The sequence below is a fragment of the Cebus imitator genome, unplaced genomic scaffold, assembly GCF_001604975.1.
Source record: "Cebus imitator isolate Cc_AM_T3 unplaced genomic scaffold, Cebus_imitator-1.0 Scaffold12, whole genome shotgun sequence".
Classification (NCBI taxonomy): Eukaryota; Metazoa; Chordata; class Mammalia; order Primates; family Cebidae; genus Cebus; species Cebus imitator.
Genome location: NW_016107327.1, coordinates 10025232 through 10050290, shown reverse-complemented (window position 1 = coordinate 10050290; position 25059 = coordinate 10025232). Strand labels below are relative to the sequence as shown.

At 35.0% G+C, this 25059-nt stretch overlaps 1 protein-coding gene and 1 non-coding gene across 2 annotated transcripts in view; both read left to right on the top strand.

Annotated features, from left to right (window-relative positions):
- MIB1 (MIB E3 ubiquitin protein ligase 1) overlaps positions 1-25059 on the top strand; it is a 135012-nt gene that overhangs the window by 61046 nt on the left and 48907 nt on the right. Inside the window, exons 8-12 of the mRNA XM_017498804.2 lie at positions 3380-3524; positions 5206-5339; positions 9330-9437; positions 20231-20428; positions 24100-24251. Coding sequence (XP_017354293.1) covers positions 3380-3524; positions 5206-5339; positions 9330-9437; positions 20231-20428; positions 24100-24251 — 737 coding nt within the window. The remainder of the gene's footprint in view (positions 1-3379; positions 3525-5205; positions 5340-9329; positions 9438-20230; positions 20429-24099; positions 24252-25059) is intronic.
- LOC119467161 lies at positions 22326-22524 on the top strand. Its single transcript, XR_005195693.1, has one exon. It is a non-coding gene; the product is annotated as a small nucleolar RNA SNORA73 family (small nucleolar RNA).

Below are 25059 nucleotides of genomic sequence, written 5' to 3'. Positions count from 1 at the left end.
ATGACTGGAGAGACATCAAATGAAGGACTGGTGATCAAGGAACATGTGTTGATTTGTTGAACTAAGATTAAATGAATGTTGTAAAGGAAAGGGTAGAGTATATAACGATTATATATTCTTTCTGTTTTTTTTTAGAGACAGAGTCTTGCTCTATTGCCAGGTGCCAGGCTGGAGTGCAGTGGCGCGATCTCAGCTCACTGCAACCTCCGCCTCCCAGGTTCAAGCAACTCTCCTGCCTCAGCCTCCCGAGTAGCTGGGACTACAGGTGCATGCCACCATGCCCAGCTAATTTTTGTATTTTTAGGAGAGACGGGGTTTCACCATGTCGGCCAGGATGGTCTCGATCTCTTGACCTTGTGATCGGCCCACCTCGGCCTGCCAAAGTGCTGGGATTACAGGCATGAGCCACTGCACCCAGCCACAATTATATATTCTAACAATGTAAAGTATAGTTGTAAAAACTAGCATGGAAATTGAGTGAGCACGTGAAAATTTAAATATGCTGTTTGCCTTTTAGTTGTATTAACTGGGACTCAATACTATTATTTTAGATCAAAATATTAGGAAAGAGAGAGGGTAAGGGTAAGGACACATGAATGACTAATTTCAGTATTGCACGTAATAGGGAACCAAGAGGATATATATATGTGAAGAAATAAGGATGTGTGTGTGTAAATGTAACTATTAGGACGACACAAACTGTATTAAAACAGACAACGCAATGATAAACTATGACGTTGAAAATATGTGTTACCTATATAAAAAGGGAACAGGATATAAGGGGCAAAGAAGGAAGGGAGACGTCTTTGAATATGTCTTGTTTTATAAATTTGATTTGAAATCACATACATATTTAATATAATTGTAAAACAAAATTGAATTTTAAAAAGAAACTCCTAAAAGTGGAAAATGAAATGGAACAAATGAAACTAATGTGTTTCCTGTTAGCATGACCATGTAGAGAGAAAATTCCACGTGATTTTTTAAACACAGTTAATTTTTCTTTATATCTTTATAGGAAGAATAGACCCTCAAGGACTTCATGGAAATGAAATATTTAACACTTTTCAAAAATCTTATTGCATGTGTTAGTGTTGAGATTGTTATTCTGAGATTGTTAGATGTACCAAAAAACAAATGAGTACTTGGGTGATAATTCTGTTACTCCTTTGACTTTGAGAATCAGAATTACCAGAGTGGTAAAAGGATGTGCAGATATAATATAGAGGAGGTAAAGACCCTGTAGTCTTGAATTTGAATGAAGAGTGTTTGAATTCATGATTTATGCTTCTTTAAAAACAAAACAAATGTCTTCTTTTGAGAAGTATATGTTCATATCCTTTGCCCACTTTTTGATAGGGTTATTTGTTTTTTCTTTTGTAAATTTGTTTAAGTTCCTTGTATATTCTGGATATTAGACCTTTGTCAGATAGGTAGATTGCAAAATTTTTCTCCCCGCCATAAAAAAGAATGAGATCATGTCCTTTGCAGGTACATAGATCAAGCTGGAGGCCATCATCCTCAGCAAACTAACACAGGAACAGAGAACCAAACACCACATGTTCTCATTGATAAGTGGGAGTTGAACAATGAGAACATATGGACACAGGGAGGGGAACAACACATACCGGAGCCTATTGAGGTGGGGGGAAGGGGAGGGAGAGCATTAGGACAGATACCTAATATAATGCACCCTGGGCCTAAATCTTGATGACAGTTTACAGAAATCTTATTGCATATGGTAGTGTCGCAGCAAACCACCATGGTGCATGTATACCTAGGTGACAAACCTGCACATTCTGCACATGTATCCTGGAACTTAAAATTAAAACAAAAGAAAAAATGCCCAAACCAAAAATGCCTATTTCCTAGCTCATGAAAATGCCTCCACAGTGACTATTTTAGTAATAATCAAACTTAGTGCCCAGGTTATGGCTTTCAAGCAGCCTTTCTCTCAATAAAGAGCAAAAGCTTTTTGAAGAAGTGGCTAATTCTGGCTCTTTGACAAGAGATGAACAAAATGAGCCTAATACTAGGTAACAAGGAAGCTATCAATGGTTTCTAGGGCCATGTAAAAGGACCTAGCAGCCAACTTGAAGGGGTTCTTGGTGACTTGTGTACAGAGGGCCGCTGAGTTATTAAATTACACCAATTAGTAAAATTCAAATTGTAAGAAAGTTTATAAGATAAAAGAACTGTTTTTTCAACAAATAATTTGCAATGAAAAACATGTACTTATGGACTTTATGTGGATCTTGATTTAAACAAATTTTAAAAATTGATAATTTATGAGGTAGTTGGAAGTTTGAACACTGGAATTTGGTCATATGTAACTATTGTAAATTTGGGTGAATTGATAATAAATAGCACTGTAGAGATGCTATTAAAAGTTCTTATTGTTTGGAGGTACATACTGAAATAATACTGGAGGGGAGAATGGGTAGAGAAATAAAGAAACAAGATTAGCTATGAACTGCTAATTGTTACAAATGGTTGATGGGTGCATGAGGATTCAGTATGCTATTGTCTACTTTTGTATCTCTTGGAAGTTTTCCATAGTGAAAAGTTGAGGGAAAAAAAAAAAAGAATGTAGCCTCATAGAGTTTGAGATGGTAATGGAACATTCCAAGTGAAAATGTCTAATAGGCAGTTAAAAAATTAGAATTGGTATCTGTATGTAAGAGTAAGGAGTAATTTTGGTGTTTTCAAAAAAAAGGTCATAGTTGCCAAAGTGGGTTGATTTTTCAACGAAGAAGAGTAAAAAACTAAGGAAAAAAATTTTGGGAAAATGAACAGGTTTAAGAATATGAGGAAGGGAAGGAACTGGCAGAAATCAGGTGATTCTAAAAAGAGTTTAAACATAGATGTAAGCATGAGCCCTTCTTAGCCAAATTCATTTTTGTAAATAGAAATCAGATTTTCTTTTTTTAGGCTATATTGTTGATAGATTTTAGACTACCTGAGTTGCAAGTTCTCAAAATATACCTGATGGGGTTACAAAGGAAGGACTGAATATCGTAATAGATTTTTATGAACTCATATGAATAAGATAGACTTTATCATGATTTGTCTCTTATATTCTTGTGAAAGTAGTTTTATTATTTTAAAAGATATTCTTTAACATTTATAATTATTCAAATAACCCAAGACTTTATCATCACTTGTCTCTTTTATATTCTTGTGGAATTAGTTTCATTATTTTAAATGATATTCTTTAACAGTTATAATTATGCAAATAACCCATTTCAGTATGGTTATCCTTTGAAAGTTTTTTCATTAGTAATAAGTAAAATTATTATTTTAAGCATATAAAAACTAGTGATTGATTTTATGGTATATACTTTAGACTTGGAAACATGAACCTATTTTTTTCCCCAAGACTTTAGGTAAAGTTGGCCGAGTACAGCAGATTTATTCAGACAGTGATTTAAAGGTGGAAGTTTGTGGAACATCTTGGACATACAATCCAGCAGCAGTTTCCAAGGTGGCATCTGCAGGATCAGCCATTAGCAATGCATCTGGTGGTATGTTTTATATTGTGTTTCTTTAAAAGTAATATGGTTTACATTACAATCTTTGCTAATTCCCCAGTTCTGATATACAGATAATCTTGTACATGTGCTTGGCTTTGTCCCACATTACACAGCCTTACTTGAATGTTGACCACCTTTTAAACTTTCACTAAAAATTTTTATTTTTTTTAATGTGTTGAACAACCCTCATTCTGGCTGATATACTCCCTGGAGAAGTTCCATAAAATGTGTGCGTTTTCTTGGGTATATCAGGGAATTCTCCACATCAAATTCTAGATTCCTAAAATTCAGGATTCTACTCTTTGGTCAGAACTTTTGTTTTCTGCCAAAGAACCATCACTTTCTTAGACCGCTTTATTTTTCCTGTATTTCCAACATTATTGCTAGCAGATGGCTTTCTTCCTGGTATATTTTTACATATGAGTTATTTTTTTCTCTTAGCATTTAATGGATTATTATACATGCTACAGTGAGTAGAAAACCATGTTAAAATGTGAATATGCTGGATGCTTGAGTAGACTCATTCATGTAGTATTTCTTTCTTGTGCTCCAGCTTTATATGTACAGACTCAGTTCATTTTTAACATTACAAGTTACTGTATGTACATGTTGTCATCCAGAAGAGGAGATAGAACTATAGCTATAAATAGTAAGAAACAAAAGGAAAACTTTAGGTGACTTCCAATTTTCTTTTTGTTCTGCTTTCTGCTTCCTCTGCCTTTTTAAAAATTCCTTCCTGCTGTAATTTGCTAGTATGCTTAAATTTTAAATCCAGTGTTTATTTTTACCTTGAGGTTAAATGACATCATAGTAGGTTGACTACCTACAAAGTAAAAGAGTGAAGGACAGGTAATAGCCTACTCTCAAATTACATGGACTTGGTCCACTTGGTCATTTGTCCCTTGCCCTATTTCATGATTTCTCTGCTTTATAATAAGTACCCCAAGAATTAAGGAGTAGATCTTTGTAGCTTCTATATTGATTGATACTATTTAGAAAAAAATATCTTATGAAAGGGCCTAGGTATATTCATCCCTGGTTCATTGTTGTTTTTGTCAAAACCAGTCAGTTGGCATTTATTGAAAGTTATTAGCACTTAAATGTCCAGTTTTAACCTAAAGAAAATTAGTTTGTCCGTAAAATATGTCCCCAGATATTACTGCTTTTGATCATAACCATTGATCTGTTGAATTATTTTAAAGTCTGTAGTATTGAGCTCTGAGAGTCACTGTAGTGTGCTTAAAACCTGAAGGAAGTTTGTATAATTGTGGTACTCCCGTAGTAAGTGTTTATTCATAGTTTTGTTTTTTTTTTTTAAACTATGACTTCTAAATCTTGAATTATTATTAGTATATAATGCATTACATTTTCTTATTATTTTTAATTGTACTTTAAGTTCTGGGGTACATGTGCAGAACAAATATACCACCTTTTCTAAAATTATAGCTTGATATACATGAATTGGAGAAAGCTTGGAATACTTAAGGGCTTGCATTTAGTGCAGCTTGGTATAGTAGTGATTATAACTTGCATGGGTAGTTACCTATAGCTAGCAGAAAAATAACAGTAATGATGGAAATAATAAAATAGGAAAAGATTATAGAAATATTGTTTCTTAGTAGTTAAGGTTTGAGATCCTCCTATATTAGCAGCTTTATTTGATGCTTTACAGAAAGACTCTCACAACTCTTGAAGAAATTATTTGAAACCCAAGAATCTGGTGACCTCAATGAAGAATTAGTTAAGGCTGCTGCCAATGGAGATGTTGCTAAAGTGGAAGATTTGCTTAAAAGACCAGATGTGGATGTGAGCATTTTAAAAATTATTTTGAAGCATACAAAAAGTAGAATAGTATAATGAACCTTATCTTCAACAATTACTAAGATTTTTCTACACAAGCTTCATTGATTTCTTCTCTTGTTTTTGTGAGGTATTTTAAAGCAGACATCAGACATTCTTCAGTGTGCATTTCTAAGAAAAATTGACGTTTTTGTATTTAACATTATGACCTTTTTTATGATTGACACAACTTAAATTTTGGTTTTTAAATGACTAGTGTCTTTTTGGGAATTTCAGTGATTTTTTTTCCCCTCATGTAAACATCATTTTATGACACCTTCTAAGTATATTTTAGTAAGTTTTATAAGCAATTTTCTTTTTTCTTTTTAATTTTTGTGAGTATATAGCAGGTTGTATATAAGCAATTTTCAATCCCTCTTTTCTTCTTCCTTTTTTTTTTTTTTTTTTTTTTTTTTTTTTTTTTTTATATATTTTTAGTAGAGACAAGGTTTCACCATGTTGGCCAGGCTGGTCTTGAACTCCTGACCTCAGATGATCCACCAACCTCGGCCTCCCAAAGTGCTCGGATTACAGGCGTGAGCCACTGTGCCTGGCCTTTCAATCCCTCTTTTCAAAACATTTAATCTAACTGCTCTCCACCCCAATGACAGTTGACTTTCACAATTTATAAGCAGATGAATTAAAGGCCATGTATTTTATAACTCTTCCTAGGTTATATTTTGTTTTTGCCATTCATACAAGCCATCTTTTAAGTGGGCATTTTTGATTCTAGTCATTGTGCTTTGACTTTGGCATTGAAACCTTGCTGGCACCAATATGTTCAGTGCCAGCCAAGAGATTGTAGTTGGAGCGGCAATTTGAATCATTCTCACTGTGTTGTAAGGGTTTTTGTTGCCATACCTTTCTTTGTATGTTTGTTTTTAAGTATGCTAGATAGTTTGAATATCAGATTTATAATTGTAAAGTATTAATGTCTTACTTCTCCTATAAGCTCAACATGCTAGCTTTATTATGGAGAGATCAATTGCAGCTGTACAGCACAGCAATTCATTGATTGGTTGCGAGCAATATAAAAAGTAAATTTGCTTCAGCTGTTGAAGTACCAAGTGTTTTTTTGTGTTTGAAAGATAGTCATATGTCCTTTGTATTCTAGTCAAGCAGATTTAGATTTCACTATACTTATTTTTTTCTTCATTTACTTATTTATTTTAAAGTTATTTTTTAAGAGCGTCACAATACTAAAAACTTAAAGGGAAATATAGTTCTATAAGGTATTTATGAAAACAATATCCCCTCTTTCTCACCCGTTTTTCTGTTCTTCAGAGGCAACTATTCTTAGCTTGCTGATAGCCTTCATATTTACCTCTACGTTTTCCAGTAACATACCAATATACCTCTGTTGTAATGTCTAAATTTTCTTTCTTCCTTTCCTTTATCTTTTCCTTTCCTGGATCTTTTGATACCTCACTGTGGAAGGTGAGGATTTAGCTTCATTTTACCACTTCTATCCCATCCCACCAGACACACACGCTCTTTCCAGCTTCATCATGTAGTTATATTATATTGTAATTTCATTTGGATAGAATAAGTTGTGCTTCTTATATAAATGACATTCATAGCCATGCTGTGGCTATTATGCTGTGGCAGAGATACACCTTAGAGTATATTAGATTATGTTTTCCTACCTAACTTTTTGTTTTAGTTAGAATTCATAATTGTCATTTTTTAAAAATTGAAGTATAATTTTCATACAGTGAAGTATGTGATCAGCCAGTTTTGATAAATGTATACCACTCACATAGTCCACATCTTTTGTGAAGGTGTAGAATATTTTCTTCATTCTTAAAAGTTACTTGTTGTTTTTCCCAGTCTCTCTTTATCTTACACATAATTTTTATATTTTTTCATTTGTTAGTAATCTGTATTCTTAATTTCTTCCCAAATTCCTCCTTAACTGTAACATACTTCAGTTGCTCAAGACATTCAGGTACATCAGATGAAATGTATTCCTTTTCATCTCCTGGGAGACATTTCGCTTATGCCTTCTAATACTCTCCATCTGAACAGGGTGTCCCCTGCCCTGGATGCCCTCTTGGAGTGTCTTCTCACCCATCATCCTGAGGGTTCCCTTCTCTTTTCTCCTGTGTTCTGTTTCTTGTTTTCTATATCTCCTGTCTTTTTGTTTCTACATTTTCTCTTTTTGGTGAAGTAAGGCTTTTAGTAGCTTGTGAGAAAGGATGTGTGGGGAATAGACCTTTCATATCTGATTTTTTTTAAAACCTCACAATTAAGTTTTAGATTAGAGTAGAATTTTAGGTTAGAAATCATTTTCCGTTAGAATAATTCCAGAATTACTGTTGAGAAGATGTAAGCTATTCTGATTCCTGATCTTACGTGTTCGCTGTTTTTTTCTCTCAAACACGATAATATTTTGTTTGGGTAATCATTAAGAACTTGCACAATAATGCACCTTGATAGGGATCTGTTTTCATTCACTGCTTTAGGTGTTTGACTTTTTAAAACTGGAAATCATGTCTTTCATATCTGCAAATTTTCTATAGTTATTTTGATTATTCTTGGAGTATTCCTCGACTTTTCTTTCTTTTTTTTTTTTTTTTTTTTTTTTTTTTTTTCCCCCCCCCCCACACTTTCTGGGAGGTTCCTTAACTTAATTTTCCCACCCTTTTCCCAAGGTTTTTTTTATTCTATCAGTTTTGAATTTCAAGCTTTTTTGGTTGCTCTTTTCACATTTTTAAAAATAGTATCATGCTGTTGTTTAAAGAGAATACAATGTTATCTTTTTCTTTACTGAGCATACTAATGATAGGTCTTTATAAAAAAACATTTTCTTTTTCTTTTTTTGAGATGGAGTCTCACTCTGTCACTCAGGCTGGAGTGCAGTGGCACCATCTCAGCTCACTGCCACCTCTACCTCCTGAGTTCAAATGATTCTCCTGCCTCAGCCTCCTGAGTAGCTGGGATTACAGGCACCTGCCACATGCCTGGCTAACCTTTGTATTTTTAGTAGAAACAAGGTTTCAACATGTGGGCCAGGATAGTCTCTAACTCCTGACTTCAGGTGATCTGCCTGCCTTGGCCTCCCAAAGTGCTGGGATTACAGGTGTGAGCCACAACGCTGACCTGGCTTCCTCTTCTCTTTAAAGTCAGAAAACGTTTTTCCATCTGTTTTCTCTCTTTCACAAATGTGTTACTTTTTATTGTTTTCTAATGTTTGCCCTTTATCTTTATGGATTTTTACTTTTTAAATTATTTTATTGTCATTTTAGTGTGGTTTCAGGAAAGATAGTATAGAAACATGTGGCTGGGCTACCATCTTTAAGCATCTTTGATGGTTTTGTGGATGGCAGTGAAACGGGTAGAATTAAAGAATTGTACTTGGCCTTGGGTATGTCCATGGGTTAATTACACATGTACACAACATCTGAAATGAAGGAAGGGTTGGAAATTAATGCTTTGTAATAGTTGTATATACCTACCTTGCTAACTTATTTATGTATTCTTATTTATTATCCTTGCAGTTTGCCTGCAAATTGATGTTTGATTTTGTTGAATTGTATTGATTTATCCCTAGCAGCTAATATCTTTTCTAAAAGTTTTCTATTCACTGCAGTGCTTTTTCATTGAACCATGGACTCAGAGATTAATCTAAAAAGGAGTATATATACAAAACTAACTTTACTACCTTTCATTCCTCCCTTCTTCTTTCCCTTACTTCTTTCAGCTTTGCAGATTACCTAACAGTTCTTTTGTAATAACTTGTTGGACAATGGAACTTTTGTTTTTAAAACAGTGCTTGCCTCCCTTCTCTAAATTAAGAAGACTATGGTTATCTGAACTATGATATATGGAACACCAACCTAAATTATTTTTATGGAATCATACAGTGTACTAGATTTAAACTTACACTATATGTATATATTGACTCTTTCTGAGTTGTGACATTCATTCTTTGATTCTTTTTAAAAAAAAATTTAGGTAAACGGGCAATGTGCTGGCCACACAGCTATGCAAGCTGCTAGTCAGAATGGACATGTTGACATTTTAAAGTTACTGTTGAAACAAAACGTGGATGTCGAAGCAGAGGTAAGTAAACTTGAAAAATATTTTAAGTAAAAGTTAATTTCCTGGAAATAATATTTCTATATCATGAGATGGATTGTTTTTATTTTTGAAATTTTATTTCCAACCAAGGCTTTTCTGATTGAAAATAAAAATCTGTCAGAGACAACTTGAAACATTTCTTGTCTTTCTGTGATCCCTTTCTATTTTAAGCATAGTCCTAGGTAAAGATAGGAGTTGAGTTTTATGCTACTGTGGTGTAACCATGATGTTTTAGGGAGCCAAGATGGGTTCATACAAGAATTATCCTAGGGAAATTTAAGGAAGAGGAACGTAAATCCACTGGGTCAGAATCTTTCCTGATCTCGGTGACACTTGGAAACTATTTTTTGTTGTTGTTTTGTCATAATTGAATTAGGATTTTTTAAGTTTTATTGTTTCTTGACCTTAATATGGATATTTGAAGAGTTCATAATGCATGTTTGTCACTATATGTGTGCATATATGCTTCATTTGATTTAGAATATATTCTCATACAAGAGAAACACTTCTATCACTGGAGTCTCAATTGGGGATCTCTCTATACCTCCAGGGTGAAGGATGGCTTGCTTTGTGTTACTTAACTACCCATTACTAAAATATATTTGAATCACACATATTTTAGTACAGTGCAAGTTTATTTAAAATAAATCAAATTTTAGCAAATTTAAATTAGGCAGAATGTTGCAATTTTGTCTAAAAAACACTCTCATCTGTGAGAGCTTAATGAGGACTTGAATTGCTGAGGGCTAAATTGGTGGATCACCCTGTTTTTACTAATTAAAACATTTAAAAACATGCATATTTGCAGAGAAGCCTTTTCTAGTCTTATGTTACTTTTTACTTTTTTCCCTAATTGTGTATATTTTGAATTGTTGGACAGCTACTAAAGAGCCTGTGGTTTTTAAGGGTAAATAAGTCATCTGTGATGTTGGAATTTTCTGTTGCATAGAAATAACTTGAAATTTATTTATTTATTTATTTATGAGGCAGAGTCCACTCTGTTGCCCAGGCAGGAGTGCAGTGGTGCATTCTCAGCTCACTGCAACCTCCGACCCCTGGGTTCAAGTGATTCTTATGTCTCAGCTTACTCAGTAGCTGGGCTAAGATGCCTGCTACCATACCTGGGTAATTTTTGTATTTTTAGTAGAGACAGGGTTTTGCCATGTTGGCCAGGGTGGTCTTGAGCTCCTGACCTCAAGTGGTGTGCCTGCGTCAGCCTCCTAAAGTGCTGCGATTACAGGTATGAGCCACCATGCCCAAGAACATGAATTTTAAATTAGCATGTTAGATATATATCTATGAGCTATACAATAGATTTATTACTATGTTGTCTTTATGAATGAGATTATATAATTTGATTTTATTTTTGCACTAGTAATTTTTAGTTTTATCTTTCTTGGTTGTGAATTTAGGAACCCAGTGTGTGCTATAAATTCTTTTTGGTAATGAAAGACTTAAGTTGATTTTAGTATTTTGTAAATAGAAGGTAATTACTTAATTTTGTTATTATTTTAGTTTTATTTGGTAGAATGGTATGACATTTCTTGAGTTGAATATCTGATTTTTAATTTAATGACTCCAGAAACTTCAGTAGCAACAACTACTGAAAAACTAAAGCCCTTCTGATTATATAGCTAATAAGGCAGGAAGCTGAAAATCCACATTTCTTTTTGCCTAAGTTGTTTTTTAAAAGTCTGCTTCCTGATTCAGAATTTAATCACCAACTTGGCAGCATAGGATTATTCATATATTTGTGTTTTAGAGATTTTTGTTCACATGAGAGGTTTTACAGAAGGATTTGCAGCTATGGAATTAGGAATGAAATAGGCACTGTTTTTCAAGAGTAGATTTTCTTCCTTTCCTTTTTTTTTTTTTTTTTTTTTTTTGAGACAGAGTCTCCCTCTGTCTCCCAGGCTGGAATACAGTGGCATGTTCTTGGCTCCCTGTAACCTCCACTTCCCTGGTTCAAGTGATTGTTGTGCCTCAGCCCCCCAAGTGGCTGAGATGACAGGTGTGCACCATCACGCCTGGCTAATTTTTGTATTTTTAGTAGAACGGGTTTTGCCATGTTGGCCAGGCTGATCTTGAACTCTTGACCTTGAGTGATTTACCCACCTCAACATGCTGGGATTACTGGCATGAGCCACCGTGCCTGGCCAGATTTTCTTTTCTTTTTTTTTTGATACAGGGTCTTGCTCTGTTGCCCTGACTTGAGTGCAGTGGCATGATCACGGCTCACTGCAGCCTTGCGTTCCCAGGCTCAAACAATTCTACCACTTCAGCCTCCCATGTAGCTAGAGCTACAGATGTGTGCCACCATGCTTGGCTAATTTTTAAAAATTTTTTATAAAGACAAGATCTCACTATGTTGCCCAGTTTGGTCTCGAACTCCTGGACTCAGGTGATCCTCCTGCCTTGTCCTCCCAAACTGTTGGAATTAAAAGTGTAAGCCACTGTACCCAGCATTTTTTTTCTTAACTGTACTCAAATATAAAACAAATGGTTGGTTAATACTATAGACATGGTAAGATGGGAGTTGAAGTGAGTCTCAGTAGTTTAGATAATTTATAAATAATGTACTTTTAAGTTTGCAAACTGTTAACTAGAACAGTGAGATACATGGGACTTCTACCATACCCCTCATTTGGATTTCCATTTTATGTATTTTTTATTTTAAAATTCATTATAAGCAGATGCAATTTGTAGAAGTGTGAAAAGGGATTTTTATACATCAGGTTAAATTAATAACAGTTTCCCAATTGGTAAAGGGAAAACGACATTTAAAAATTGAGTTAAAATAAAAATGTTGGCCGGGTACAGCGGTTCACGCCTGTAATCCAAGCACTTTGGGAGTCTGAGGTGGGTGAATTGCTTGATCCTAAGAGTTCAGAACCAACCTAGGCAACATGGCTAAACCCCTTCTCTACTAAAAATACAAAATATTAGCCAGGTGTGCTGGTACACAGCTATAGTCTCATCTACTTGGGAGGCTGAGGTAGGAGAATCACCTGAGCCCAGGAAGCCCAGGCTGCGGTGAGCTGAAATCACACCACTGCACTCCAGCCTGGGTGACCGGAGTGAGACCCTATCTTAAACAAGACTACACCTCAAGACTAAAACAAAAGTTCATCAACGTCTCATTTTTTTAGGATATAAGAATTAACGTTGCCTGTTAAACAGCTATATAGTTTGTTTAATATATTGATTCTTAGCTGGGGGCATTCAGATTCCACAAGGGACGTTTGGAACTGTCCGGAGGCATTTTTAATTGTTACAAGTGGGTGGGTTGACGAGGTACAACCAACGTCTAGAGGATAGAAGCCAAGGATGCTATTGAATGTCCTGCAGTGCTCAGGACAGCTCTCACAACAGTGATCTGGCTTTAAATGTCAGTGGTGCTGAAGCGGAGAAAATAGTTACTTTATTTTGCAAACGTACTTAGATTTGTCATTCATAATTTGCCAGCTTGTTTATAAAGTGATATGTTTTTTATTTTTATCATTAGAAATTTAAACATATAAAAAAGTAGAGAGACTAGTATAGTGAATCTTATGTACCCATCACCCCACTTCAATTAATAGTCATTGCCAGTTTTATTTTATCTATACACCTTTCCTTCCATTCCCCCTACTGAATTATTTTGAAGCAGATCTAGATAGATACCATATTATTTCATCAGTAAATATTTAATATGTGTCCTAAACCATAAGGGTTATTTTAAAAAGTTTATCACCTTTATTACACCTAAAAATGGTAATAATTAATTTTTTAAAATCTAATTTTATTAAAAGTTTTGGAGTTAGCAGAATAATAAAGGAAATAATGTATTTTGTTCTCTAGTTATCTCATTTGGTAACCTGTCATTTTTTCCATCTGCATTAGGAAGTAGACTCAAGAGAGTATAGATCAGGGTCTGCAAACTACAGCTCACAGGTCAAATGCAGCCCTCCATCTGTATTGTAAAGTAGTGTTGAAACACAGCACAGCCCTGTCTGTGGCTCCTGTAGTATGACAGAATAAAGTACCTGCGTAGTTTTGATAAGAGACCATATGGCAGTAAAAAGTAAAATATTTACTTTCTGACCCTTCACAGAAAAGTTGCTGCTCCATAGTATAGATGACTATTGCAGAGTTTTTGGTTGATTTAAGCTGTTATCAAACAATTATTTGGCACATAGCATACCTTTGGAACATGTGATAAGATTACATTTTGTTCTGATTTCTTTTTCTTAGGGAAACCTCAAAGAGCTATTTTGGAAAGTTTGTTCTCTCCATATATTGACCTACTGAGTTCAGTAGGATTACATTCTATTTCCTCCTTAATGTATAAGTAAAGACATCAAGGGCTATAATATCTTAGGTATGTTGATATAGGTGAGCTGATTTTCAATCTGCATGGACTCTATTTTTTCACCCCACTGATGAAGTGTAATAGTAAAGGTATGGAGATTTGGATGGGAGATCAGTTGTTTAAAATGTGTCTTTACTATGAGTTTTCAAACACAGTACGAAAATATGCTTAAATTATAAGGACATTTAGGGTAGTTTCATCATTTAATAAAAAACTGCTTCAAATGGAGATTAATAGTAGGGAAGAAGACTAGACTTTGTCAGATAACCCTAATTTTTTGGGTAGATGGACTAAGAAAAAAGACTCAAATTACCAAAATCAGAAATGAAAGTGGGTACATTACTACTAATTCTACAGAAATAAAAAGGATTATAAGAGAGTACTACGAACAGTATGCCAACAAATTGGATAACCTAGATGAAATGGCTGAATTTCTAGAACACAAAACCTGCCAAAACAGAATCATGACGAAACAGGAAACCTGAATAAATCTGTAGCTGGTGAGGAGATTGAATCAGTAGTTAAAATTTTCCCAACAAAGAAAAGCCCTGGACCTTATGGTTTCAGTGGGGATTTCTGCCAAACATCTAAAAAAGAACTAATATCATTCTTTCTCAAATTTTTCCAACAAATTAGAGAGGAGAGAAGACTTCCTAACTCATTCTATAAAGCCAGCAAAACCAGTACAAAGCCAGAAAAAGACACTGCAAGAAAACTACAGACCAATATCCCATGTGAACACTGGTGCAAAAATCCTTATATTAGTAAACCACATTCAGCAGCATGATAAAGGGATCATATACCATGATCAAGTGGGATTTATGCTTGGAATGTTAAAGATGGTTCAACATAGGAAAATCAATTAATGTAATACACCACATTAACAAAATCATGGGGAAAAACTGCATGATCATTCCAATGATCAGAAAAAGCATTTGACATAATTTAACACCCTTTCATGATAAAAAAAAAACCACTCAATAAACTTGGAATAGTAGGGAACTACCTCAATGTAATAAAAGCCATATATGAAAAACCCAAAATGAACATCATACTCAATGGTGAAAGACTGAAAACTTTCTTCTAAGAACAGGGCAAGGATACCTGCTTTTATCACTTCTATTCAACAGAATTGGAAGTGTTGACCAGAACAGTTAGGCAAGAAAAAGAAAAGACATCCAAATTGGAAAGGAAATAAAAGTTATCTCTGTTTATAGTGATCTTATATGTGGAAACCTAAAGAATTCACAAAAAAAAAAAAAACTTTTAGAACGAATTTAGCAGTTTAGCAGAATGCAAAGTTAAAACACAGATGTATGGTCTGTTAATTGAACAGTCTGTTAACAGTCAATGTTTCCTTTCAGGAAACTGAGAAAACAATACCATTTACAATAGCATCAAAAAGAACAAAATACTTAGGCATGAACTTAACCAAGGAGATAAGACTTATACATTGAAAACTGTAAAATATTGCTGAAAGAAATTAAGACAAACAGCTGGAACTACTTCCCATATTCATGGATTAGAAAATTTAGTATTGTTAAGACGTTAGTGCTACCCAGAGAGATCTACATATTCAATGAAATTCTGTCAAAATCCTAAAGGTGTTTCTTGCAGAAATAGAAAAATCTTTCCAAAAATTCATGTGGAATCTCAAGAGAGCCCCAAACAGCCAAAGCAGTCTTGAGAAAGAACAAAAGTTGGAGGACTCACACTTCCTACTTTTAAGACTTACCACAAGGCAACAGTAATCAAGGCAGTGTATTACTGACATAAAGGTAGAAATAAAGACCAATAGAAGAGAATTGAGAATTCAGAAATAAACCTTTGCATTTAAGGTCAGTTGATTTTTTTGGGGTCCAAGACAATTTAATAGGAAAAGAGCAATCTTTTAAACAAATGATGCTTGGGCAACTGGATATTCACATTAAAAGAATGAAGTAGGAATCTTACCTAACACTATATGCAAAAATTAATTCAAAATGTCTGAGAGAATTAAAGGTAAGATATAAAACTGTAAACCTTTTTTTGAAGAAAAACAGGGCAAAAACCTCACAGCATTGTATCTGGCAGTGATTTCTTGGATATGACACCAAAAGTATAGGCAACAAAAGAAAAATAGACAAATTAGACTTCATGAAAATTAAAAACTTACGTGTATCAAAGGACGTCTGTCAACAGAGAGAAAAGGCAGCCTATGAAATGGAAGAATTTTGAAGTGATATATCTGATTAGAGATTAAAATCTCAAATATATATAGAACTCTTAAAACTCAACCTCAAGAAAACCTAAAAAACTCCATTTGACTTGAATTAGTTGAATAGACATTTCTGCAAAGAATATATATGAATGATAAGTAAGCACATGAAAAGATGTTTAACATCACTAATTATTAGGGGAATACAAACCAAAACCATAGTGAGATACTGCCTTACAGCCATTAGGGTGACTGTTACTAAAACAACTAGAAAAAATATGTCAGGAGGATGTGGAGAAATTAGCACTCTTTGTGCTGTTCATAGGAATATAAAATAAGAATTTGATAGTTGCACAAAAGATTAAAAATTGAATTACAATATGATTCAGCAGTTCTGCTTTTGAGTATATAGCCCAAAGACTGGAAAGGAAGTCTTGAGGAGATATTTGTTCACCTGTGTTCATAGCAGTATTATTCGTAATAGCTAAAGCATGAAAGCAGCCCAAGTATCCATTGACAGAAGAATGGATGAGCAAAATGTGGTACGTGCTTATAATGGTGTATCATTAAATCTAAAAAGAAAGGAAATTCTGACCCTATAAGATGTGGATGATCCTTGAGGCCATTATTCTAAGTGAAGTGAGCCAATTACAAAAAGACAAATACTGTATGGTTCCACTAAGAAGTATAGATAGCAGTCAAAATCATGGGGACAGAAAGTAGAATGTATGGTGGTTTCCAGAGACTAGGGTAGGAAGGAAGAATAGGATATAGAGTTTCAGTTTTTTCAGTTTTTAATGGGTATAGAGTTTCACTTTTTGCAAGATGAAAAGAGTTCTGGAGATGGATGGTGGTGATGGTTGTACAATGATATGAATGTTCTTAATATCACTGAATCGTACATTAAAAATGGTTAAGATGGTAAATTTTATGGATGTTTTGCTGCAATAAAAATATTAAAAAATCTTAATGGTTATTTAATCAACACCCATTTTTATTCTTACTAGTTAATAGGCACTGTGCTAGCTCCTGGAAATAAAGATGACTAACATACAGTCATAGTCCCCAAGAAGCTCACAGCCAAGTAAAAAAGACTTCAGAACAAATAATTATGCTATAGTGTGAGAAATGGTATAACAGAAATAAATTTTGTGAGAGTCAGGGGAAATTTCACAGGCGAAGTGATGCCTGAGCTGAATTTTATAAGATACCTAGTTTCCAGTCCAAGAGGGCAACGAAGAGCATTCCAGGTCTAGGGAGTAGTAGCGTATGAAAATACACAGGATCCCATAAGTTGGTAAGTTGGAGCCTGCTATCTGAGGGAACTGTGGCAGCAGGCGAGGCTGGAATGGTTCACAGAGATAGGGCTCAACAGGCATTTGTTTTGTACATAGTAGAGAGACATTGAAGAGGTTTAAACATAAAATTGGTGTTTTACAGAGAGAATTCTGACTTTGGTGTGAAGAATAGAGTGGGATAAGAAAGTGGAGGGAGGTTGAGTTGTAGTAATTGTCCAGGTAGTCAGAATGATGGCCTGAATGAGTTTGTGGTAGAGTTGGAGAAGAGAGAATAGATTGAGAAGTAAAAGCTGCAGAGTTTGATTATTGCATATAGAGACTCACAGAGAGGAAGCAGTTGACTGTGACTTACAGATACTGATTTTGTTGACCATATGGCCTGTAGTTCTGTCGGCTAAGATTGGCAATACTAAACAAGAGCAGGTTTTGGAAATTGAGAGGAGAGAGAATAGGGCAAGAGAGTAGAAACAAACAAGATCAGTTTTAGATTTAATTTGAGGCCCTTTACAGATTCTTTGAGATAGTCTTGTAGAGGTCAGCTGTAACCTTGTTTCTTAAAATTCTCTTTGGTACTAGTAATAGGGACAGGCAAATGAGCTGTGTTTTAGGTTTATTTGGAGTACTTAAGATGAATTCAGAAGAAAGCAATATAACTTAAAAGCTAAGGTCTTATTTATAACTGCAGTTTTCTAATTTAGAAGAGAAACTTGGAAGTAAATTAATTTTGTATTTAATTGTAATTTTCTAATATGCATGTGTGTTTTTCATAATTTAAAAATTGTTTTTTTTTCCTTTTGACATATATCAGAGTTTGTAATTCTTTGGTGTTTGTTTTTATGTAAATTATTGACAGAACCTGCATTAAGTTGTTTCAGTAGTGGTTTTCTAACAACCATAAATGTATGGTGTACTTCATAAATAGTTCCTGTTTTTATTCAGTGTTAGTGGCCTGATGTTCACTTTTTTAACAGAAGGTGAATTATAAAATAAGGTTAAAAACTGTAACAGAAAAAAACGAAAGACTGGAAGTTGGGAAGATCTTAACTCTAAGATTCTGAATTCTATGTTACTAGAGAGATTAATTTGTATATATGTCTTATTAAAAAACTTTTTTTTTTGGGTAAAACACTTGTTTTTCTGTCATGTTTAAATGTAATGCCTCTCAGCGGCACAAGAGTTGAGAGAGAGTGCCAAAACCTAAGGCAAGACCACCAAACACAAGACCACCAGGAAAAAGGTACAAGAGTTGAATCTTAGATATTTCATGTGGTTGTTTGCCAGTTCCTCTCTCAAAATTGAGAATAAAAACTGATTCAGCTGGAAATATAGTAAGGTAGTAATATCCCTGAATTGTAGTTCCCTACCTTTTCAATAAATGATTGTCAAACTGTTGTAGATTCCTGCATGAATGCTTTTACATTTAATCTGTTTGAGAAAATATGACCAAAAACTACTTTGAATTCTGTGATTGTTTTTAATGAACTATTTAAGTGCATTTAATCACAACAGTGTTTATCTGTGTTATCTTTGAAAAGTAATTTAGCTAATCCTGGGTGCCATATGGATTGTCAAACCCCTTGCAAAACTAGGGAGCCCACCGGGGGCTGGCACAGTGGTGTTGAGAACCAGAAACCACTGCTCTTGATGGAGTAAGTCTTAGAGTACCAGTAACAGGGACAGACAAATGGTTTTGGTGGGTATCAGAATTTGTGATGCAGTATTCAAATAAATGCGGTACCCTTATACCTAATACCCTTTTCCATCGCTTCTGGCAAGGCAGTGAGACTTCTTTTCATACTTTTTGGTATAAACTATGTATACTACCTTCATTGCACAGTGCAGGCATTTTTTCCCCCTTTATAAAGTACTTCAAAAAATGTAAGCAATTGAGTCTTCTCATTTCTTCAGAGATAGGCCTGTTACAGGAGGTGAGGAAAATTTGAGTCTTCTGAAATAGTTTTAGAATTTTTGATACATGGAATTTTGGTAGTTTGTGCTTCATTTTCATCTTTTAATGGTGTTATTTAATGTATTTTTTCTGTTCTTGAATATACGGAAAAGTGCATGCTCATCACTTAGAAATAACCAGTGTTAAAGTGTTGATAAGTTGCTGCCCATTAAAGCCAATCCAGATCACATTGTTTGGCATTCTTTTTTTTTTTCAGTCACACAACTCATCTTAGTGTGCTTTCTATGTACAAGGCTGCAGTGAGCTATGACTGTGCCACTGCATTCCAGCCTGGGTGACAGAACAGGACCCTGATTCTTTAAAAAAAAAAAAAAAAAAAAAGTCTTTGTAAAAATGTTTAAATGGCAAAAAAAGTTGGCTTAGCATCATGGCTGATAAATGAGGAGTGCTGAAAGATTGATAATATAACTTTGTTTGATATATATGTATATAATATGTATATGATATCTTGATCTAAGTTTATCATTTATCTTTGGGAGGTAACCACTACTCAAGTCGGTTTGTAGGTTAAAAAATTTTTTTTTATAGAGTCAGGGTCTCACTCTGTTGCCCCGGTCAGAGTGCAGTGGTGCAATTATAGCTCACTGTAACTTCAAACTCCTGGGCTCAAGTGATCCTCTTGCATCAGCCTCCCAGGTAGCTAGGACTACACGTGGATGCCACTATACCTGACTGTCTTTACAAAACAAGAACTTGCTATGTTGCCCAGATTGGTCTTGTTGAAAATCTTATTCAAATGTACAATTTACTTGGCCTCCAGTCATCCTTCTGCCTTGTCCTCTAAAAGTCCTGGGATTACAGGCATGAGCCACTGTGCCTGGCCAAGTTCTAGTTATTTTGTTGGTTCCATCCTATGTTTCCTTTTCTCAAATTAATCTGCTTCTTGGTGTATTATTACAGCGTCAAGTTTTTTTTCTTTCTAAAATATTCACTAATTGAGATTTCAATGCTAATGTTTAGGATAAAGACGGTGATAGAGCCGTTCACCATGCAGCTTTTGGAGATGAAGGTGCTGTTATAGAAGTGCTACACCGAGGCAGTGCTGATTTGAATGCTCGAAACAAGCGCCGACAGACCCCACTTCATATTGCTGTCAATAAAGGTCATCTTCAAGTTGTGAAGACTTTATTGGACTTTGGCTGTCATCCCAGTCTTCAGGTAAATCCTTTAAAGAAATATATCCTGCAGGTATTGGTAGGATCCTATTAAAGGGAAACATTAAGTTCTATGGTAAGCATTCCGTTGTTATCATTCTCGTATGGTCATAAATGATACCAAAGGCATAAGATGTTACAAAATTGGCAGCTATTTTTTTTGTGCGTGTGGCTCTGTCCCTCAGCTATTTTGTTTGTTTGTTTGTTTTATTTTTTTTTGCTTTAGAAAAATCAATAGATTGGGTTTAGATTGGGCAGTGAGAATGGGGACGTCCTTGTAAAAATATCAGCTTATGAATGGATTCAACTTTATTGATCATGACAGTGAGCCTCAACAGTTCATATTTCATAATAGTTACTTCATAACTACTTAAATTATTTTAATTGTAGCTTTTATTGTAGCTTAGGGACTTTGAATAGTCATTAGTGTAGTCTTCGGAGATTTTCTGTTTTGGAAAATGTATAGGATTTTAGAGTTGATTTACAGTAGGACCTAATTTTTGAAGCAGTGGTTCCTAAGAATTGATTATCCCAGCTACAGTTTTATAACCAGATTAAACCATAGATATATGGAAAATGTAGTCTGTGTTCATTATCTGCTTAGTTTGGTTACTAAGCAACTTGTCTTTTGTGTACCTCTCTGATTAAAGTTTCTATACTTAGTAATTTTGTAGCAAAATAAAACAGGACCTGAAACTAATTTGCCAACGTTTAGGTTCCTTAACAGAATAGTCTTGAAACAACATAATATTTTTAAATAAAAATATTCCCTGAAACACTATTTGTATATGTAAAACATAATTTGTTTCAATTGGAAACTCAATAATGACTTTTTAAAAAGTGGGACGGTGGTTAGAATCATAAGCTGCTTGCAGTTTAGATAATTTACAGCATCCAGGAATTGGTTGCTGGATTGGATAGATCTCAGGGAAGTAATAAAGAAGAACAGTAGTAGTGGGAATGAGGGCTTGAGAAGAACTGAAAGAATAGATTTTGTTCAGCTAGATAATTACTAGAAACTAAGCTTTCTGAAGTGCAGCTGGTTTGGAACTGATGGGATCTGGGGTATGTCCTTGTAAGTGGGAGGCAGGATTGGAGGATGAGGGAAGAATTGGGGGGTGTTAATCGGTAAGGAGGGGCAATTTATACCTGCTGACCTTTTTTGTCTGAAATGGGAGACAAGGTCATCTGTTGAGAGTGTGAGTGTGGGTTGTAGAGAAAGAGTAATTGAGAAGAGTGATAAGGATTTGGGGACCTGCAGGGTATTCCAGTCATATCAGAAGCCCGTTTCAGGTTGAACACTACACATTTTTAGTGTCACCAGATATAGGAGGATAGAAGGTAGATGATTGGATTGAACTTGGGTTAGGAATTCTTTTTTTTTGAGACAGGGTCTTGCTCTGTTGACCAGAGCAAATGGCATGATCATGGCTCATTGTAGTCTCAACTTTCAGGGCCCACCTCAGCCTCCCAAGTTAGCTGGGACTACAGGTGTGAGCCACCATGCCTGCCTAATTTTTTGTAGAAATGGGGTCTCCCCGTCACCCAGGCTGGTCTCAAACTTCTGGGCTCAAGCAATCTTCCTGCTCCCACCTCCCAGAGTCCTGGGATTACAGGTGTGAACTATCATGCCTGGCAGGAATTCTTTATGCTCTTGAATATACAGAAAAGTGCAGGCTCATCACTTAGAAATAACCAGTGTTAAAAGTGTTGATAAGTTGCTAAATATATTCCTGGGATTAGCAAACATTTTCTGTAATGGACACAGATAATAGTTTAGGCTTTCATTTGTCTTCTACCACAACTATCTAATTCTGTCATTGCAGAATGAAAGCAGCCATAGATAATACATAAATGAATGGGTGTGGCAGTGTTCCAATATTTTACAAAAACAGGTGGCTTCAACGTGTAATACCCTGGGAGATCATTTTTTCCAGGCTCTGTCCACATGACTTAGGGGAGCACAGGGCTCTGCCCCATGATGTAGTCTCTTTCTACAGCATTGGTGATGAAGCTGGGTCTGGTGGACCTGCATATTCCTGTAGCTTCTCAGAGTCCTGTGGACAATCACTGGGGAGACAAACCATGCAGGAAACATGTCTAGTAAAACGTAATTAAACAAAAAACAAATGGAAAGCTGGATTTGGCAACTGTAATATAGGCTATAGGCTAGGTTATATATGACTTAGAATAGCATCTGTGAAACTATGAAATGAATGAAATCTAAATTATTCATGTATATACATGACTGCTAATGAATAAAAACTTACTGCTAAGTCAATTGATTAGTGTAAAAAGCAGCTTAAAAAATGGTAGACTGAGATTGCTAAATTTTCATTTATAGTTGCTTTACCTTTGGCTAACTAGCCACTTTCCTGCGCTTTGAAAATGCTTAGTTTAATGATTCTCACGTGTGACTACACAATATATTCATCTGGGGAGCTTTGAAGAGTTGCTAATGCCTCGCTCTTACCTCTAGAGATTTAGTATGGTGAAGAGCCTAGACATCAGATTTTTTTCTCTCTCTTTTTTTTTCTGTATAAAAGATTTTAAAAGATCTCCCGAGCAGATTCTAATGAGAAGCCAAGGTTGAAAACCACTGACTTTCATTGTTATGGTGTAGATTTGATATGGAATTTCACAGTACAATGATTAAGATCATTTTAAAGTTATTAAATTTGGAGTTCTGCTTTTTCACCTCATTAGTTTTTGTCACTAGTTATATTTGAGGCTCTCTATTCCTATTCTATTCTATTCTATTCTATTCTGTTCTATTCTATTCTATTCTATTCTGTTTTTTTCTTTGTAAAGCCTCAGCATGTGCCAGGAGCGGTGGCTGATGCCTACAATCCCAGCACTTTGGGAGGCCGAGGTGGGTGGATCATGAGGTCAGGAGTTCTAGACTAGCCAGGCCAACTTGGTGAAACCCTGTCTCTACTACGAATACGGAAATTAGCCAGGCTTGGTGTTGGGAGCCTGTAATCCCAGCTACTTGGGAGGCTGAGGCAGGAGAATTGCTTGAACCTGGAAGGTGGAGGTTGCAGTGAGCTGAGATCATGCTGCTGCACTCCAGCCTGGGCAAAAGAGCAAAACTCTGTCTCAAAAAAAAAAAAAAAGAAACTTCAGCATGTTTGTTTGTTTATGGTGTTTTCCAACTAGATATGAGTATGACTTTCCTTACTATAATGTGACCAGTGTTTCTTGCTTGTATTTTTTTTTTTTTATTATTTTTTTAATTTTTGGAGCTAGAGTCTCGCTCTGTCACCCTGGCTGGAGTGCAGTGACACGATCACAGCACACTGCAGCCTTGAACTTCTGGGCTCAAGCCATTCTTCTGCTTCAGCCTGAGTAGCTAGGACTATAGGTACACACCACTACACTTGGCTAATTTAAAAAATTTTTGTAGGGACACGGTCTTGATATGTTGCCTAGGTTGGTGTTGAACTCTTGGCCTCTGGATCCTCCCGCCTCAGCCTCCCAAAGGGCTAGGGTTACGGACATGAGCCAGCATGCCCAGTCTTTGCCTGTATTTTTATATTTATCACAGATAGTGCTCTTTTATTGGTATTTGTTGGATATGGTCTCTGTTTCTGTTTGTTTAGCAATTTGGTATGAGTATTACTGTTACATGAGTTGATTAATTGAAGAACTAATGAAAATCTCTTCAACTTAAAGGATTCTGAAGGTGATACTCCTCTTCATGATGCGATAAGTAAGAAACGTGATGATATCCTAGCAGTTCTTTTGGAAGCTGGAGCAGATGTTACCATCACAAACAATAATGGATTTAATGCTCTACATCATGCTGCCCTAAGGGGAAATCCCAGGTATGTCACACTTTACTATTTTAGGTGCAATTCAAAAATATTTTTCTATTGCTGATTCTCTTTTTCTGATACTAATGAAGAAATATTTTTTGACTATTTTAGTATTTTAAATCATTTTGAAGGTTTGTGAAAATCATGCCTTTATTTAGTATATTAGTTTTATATGATGATTATTTGGTTGTTAATCTAATACAAGTATTATGAAATAACTATTTAAATTTATATTAAATGTGGATATAAAATATCAGAAATACTGGTTTCTTTCTAAAGATTTAATTAAAATGCATTTCATTTTGACATTTATGTTTCTTCAAAATAATTCTCAAGGTGTCCTCTAATCTCATGCTACCATTTGCATGATAATTATTATTTTTTAAACTTAAGACTAAATACGTAATATTAAGTCACGTAACTCCTTATTAATAATGTAATTAGTTATATAAACTTCTAGTGTCGCTATCCCCTCATCCATTGTTATAGCAGTGCTGTACTACTGAAAAATGTATTTGCTGGTTGAAGTTTTCGAAAGACTGCTTTTGGAGAATCACATTCTTTATAAAGGATCTGCAGTGCCCCAGAGAATGTGAAAATGCTTAGAGATTCCCATGAACTCACTTTTTGGAACAACTTTACCTTAGGCATTTTAGGAAATTATGCATTAGATGTCTTCTGTTTATACTTGAGTCAAACTTATATATCTCGACTAAGGAAAATGTTCACTTTGATTTTTATTTTGATAATTTTATCTATTCTGAACACTTATTCTTTGGTTCCTTATTGTATTTTTGTATCATGTTACCTTTTTTTT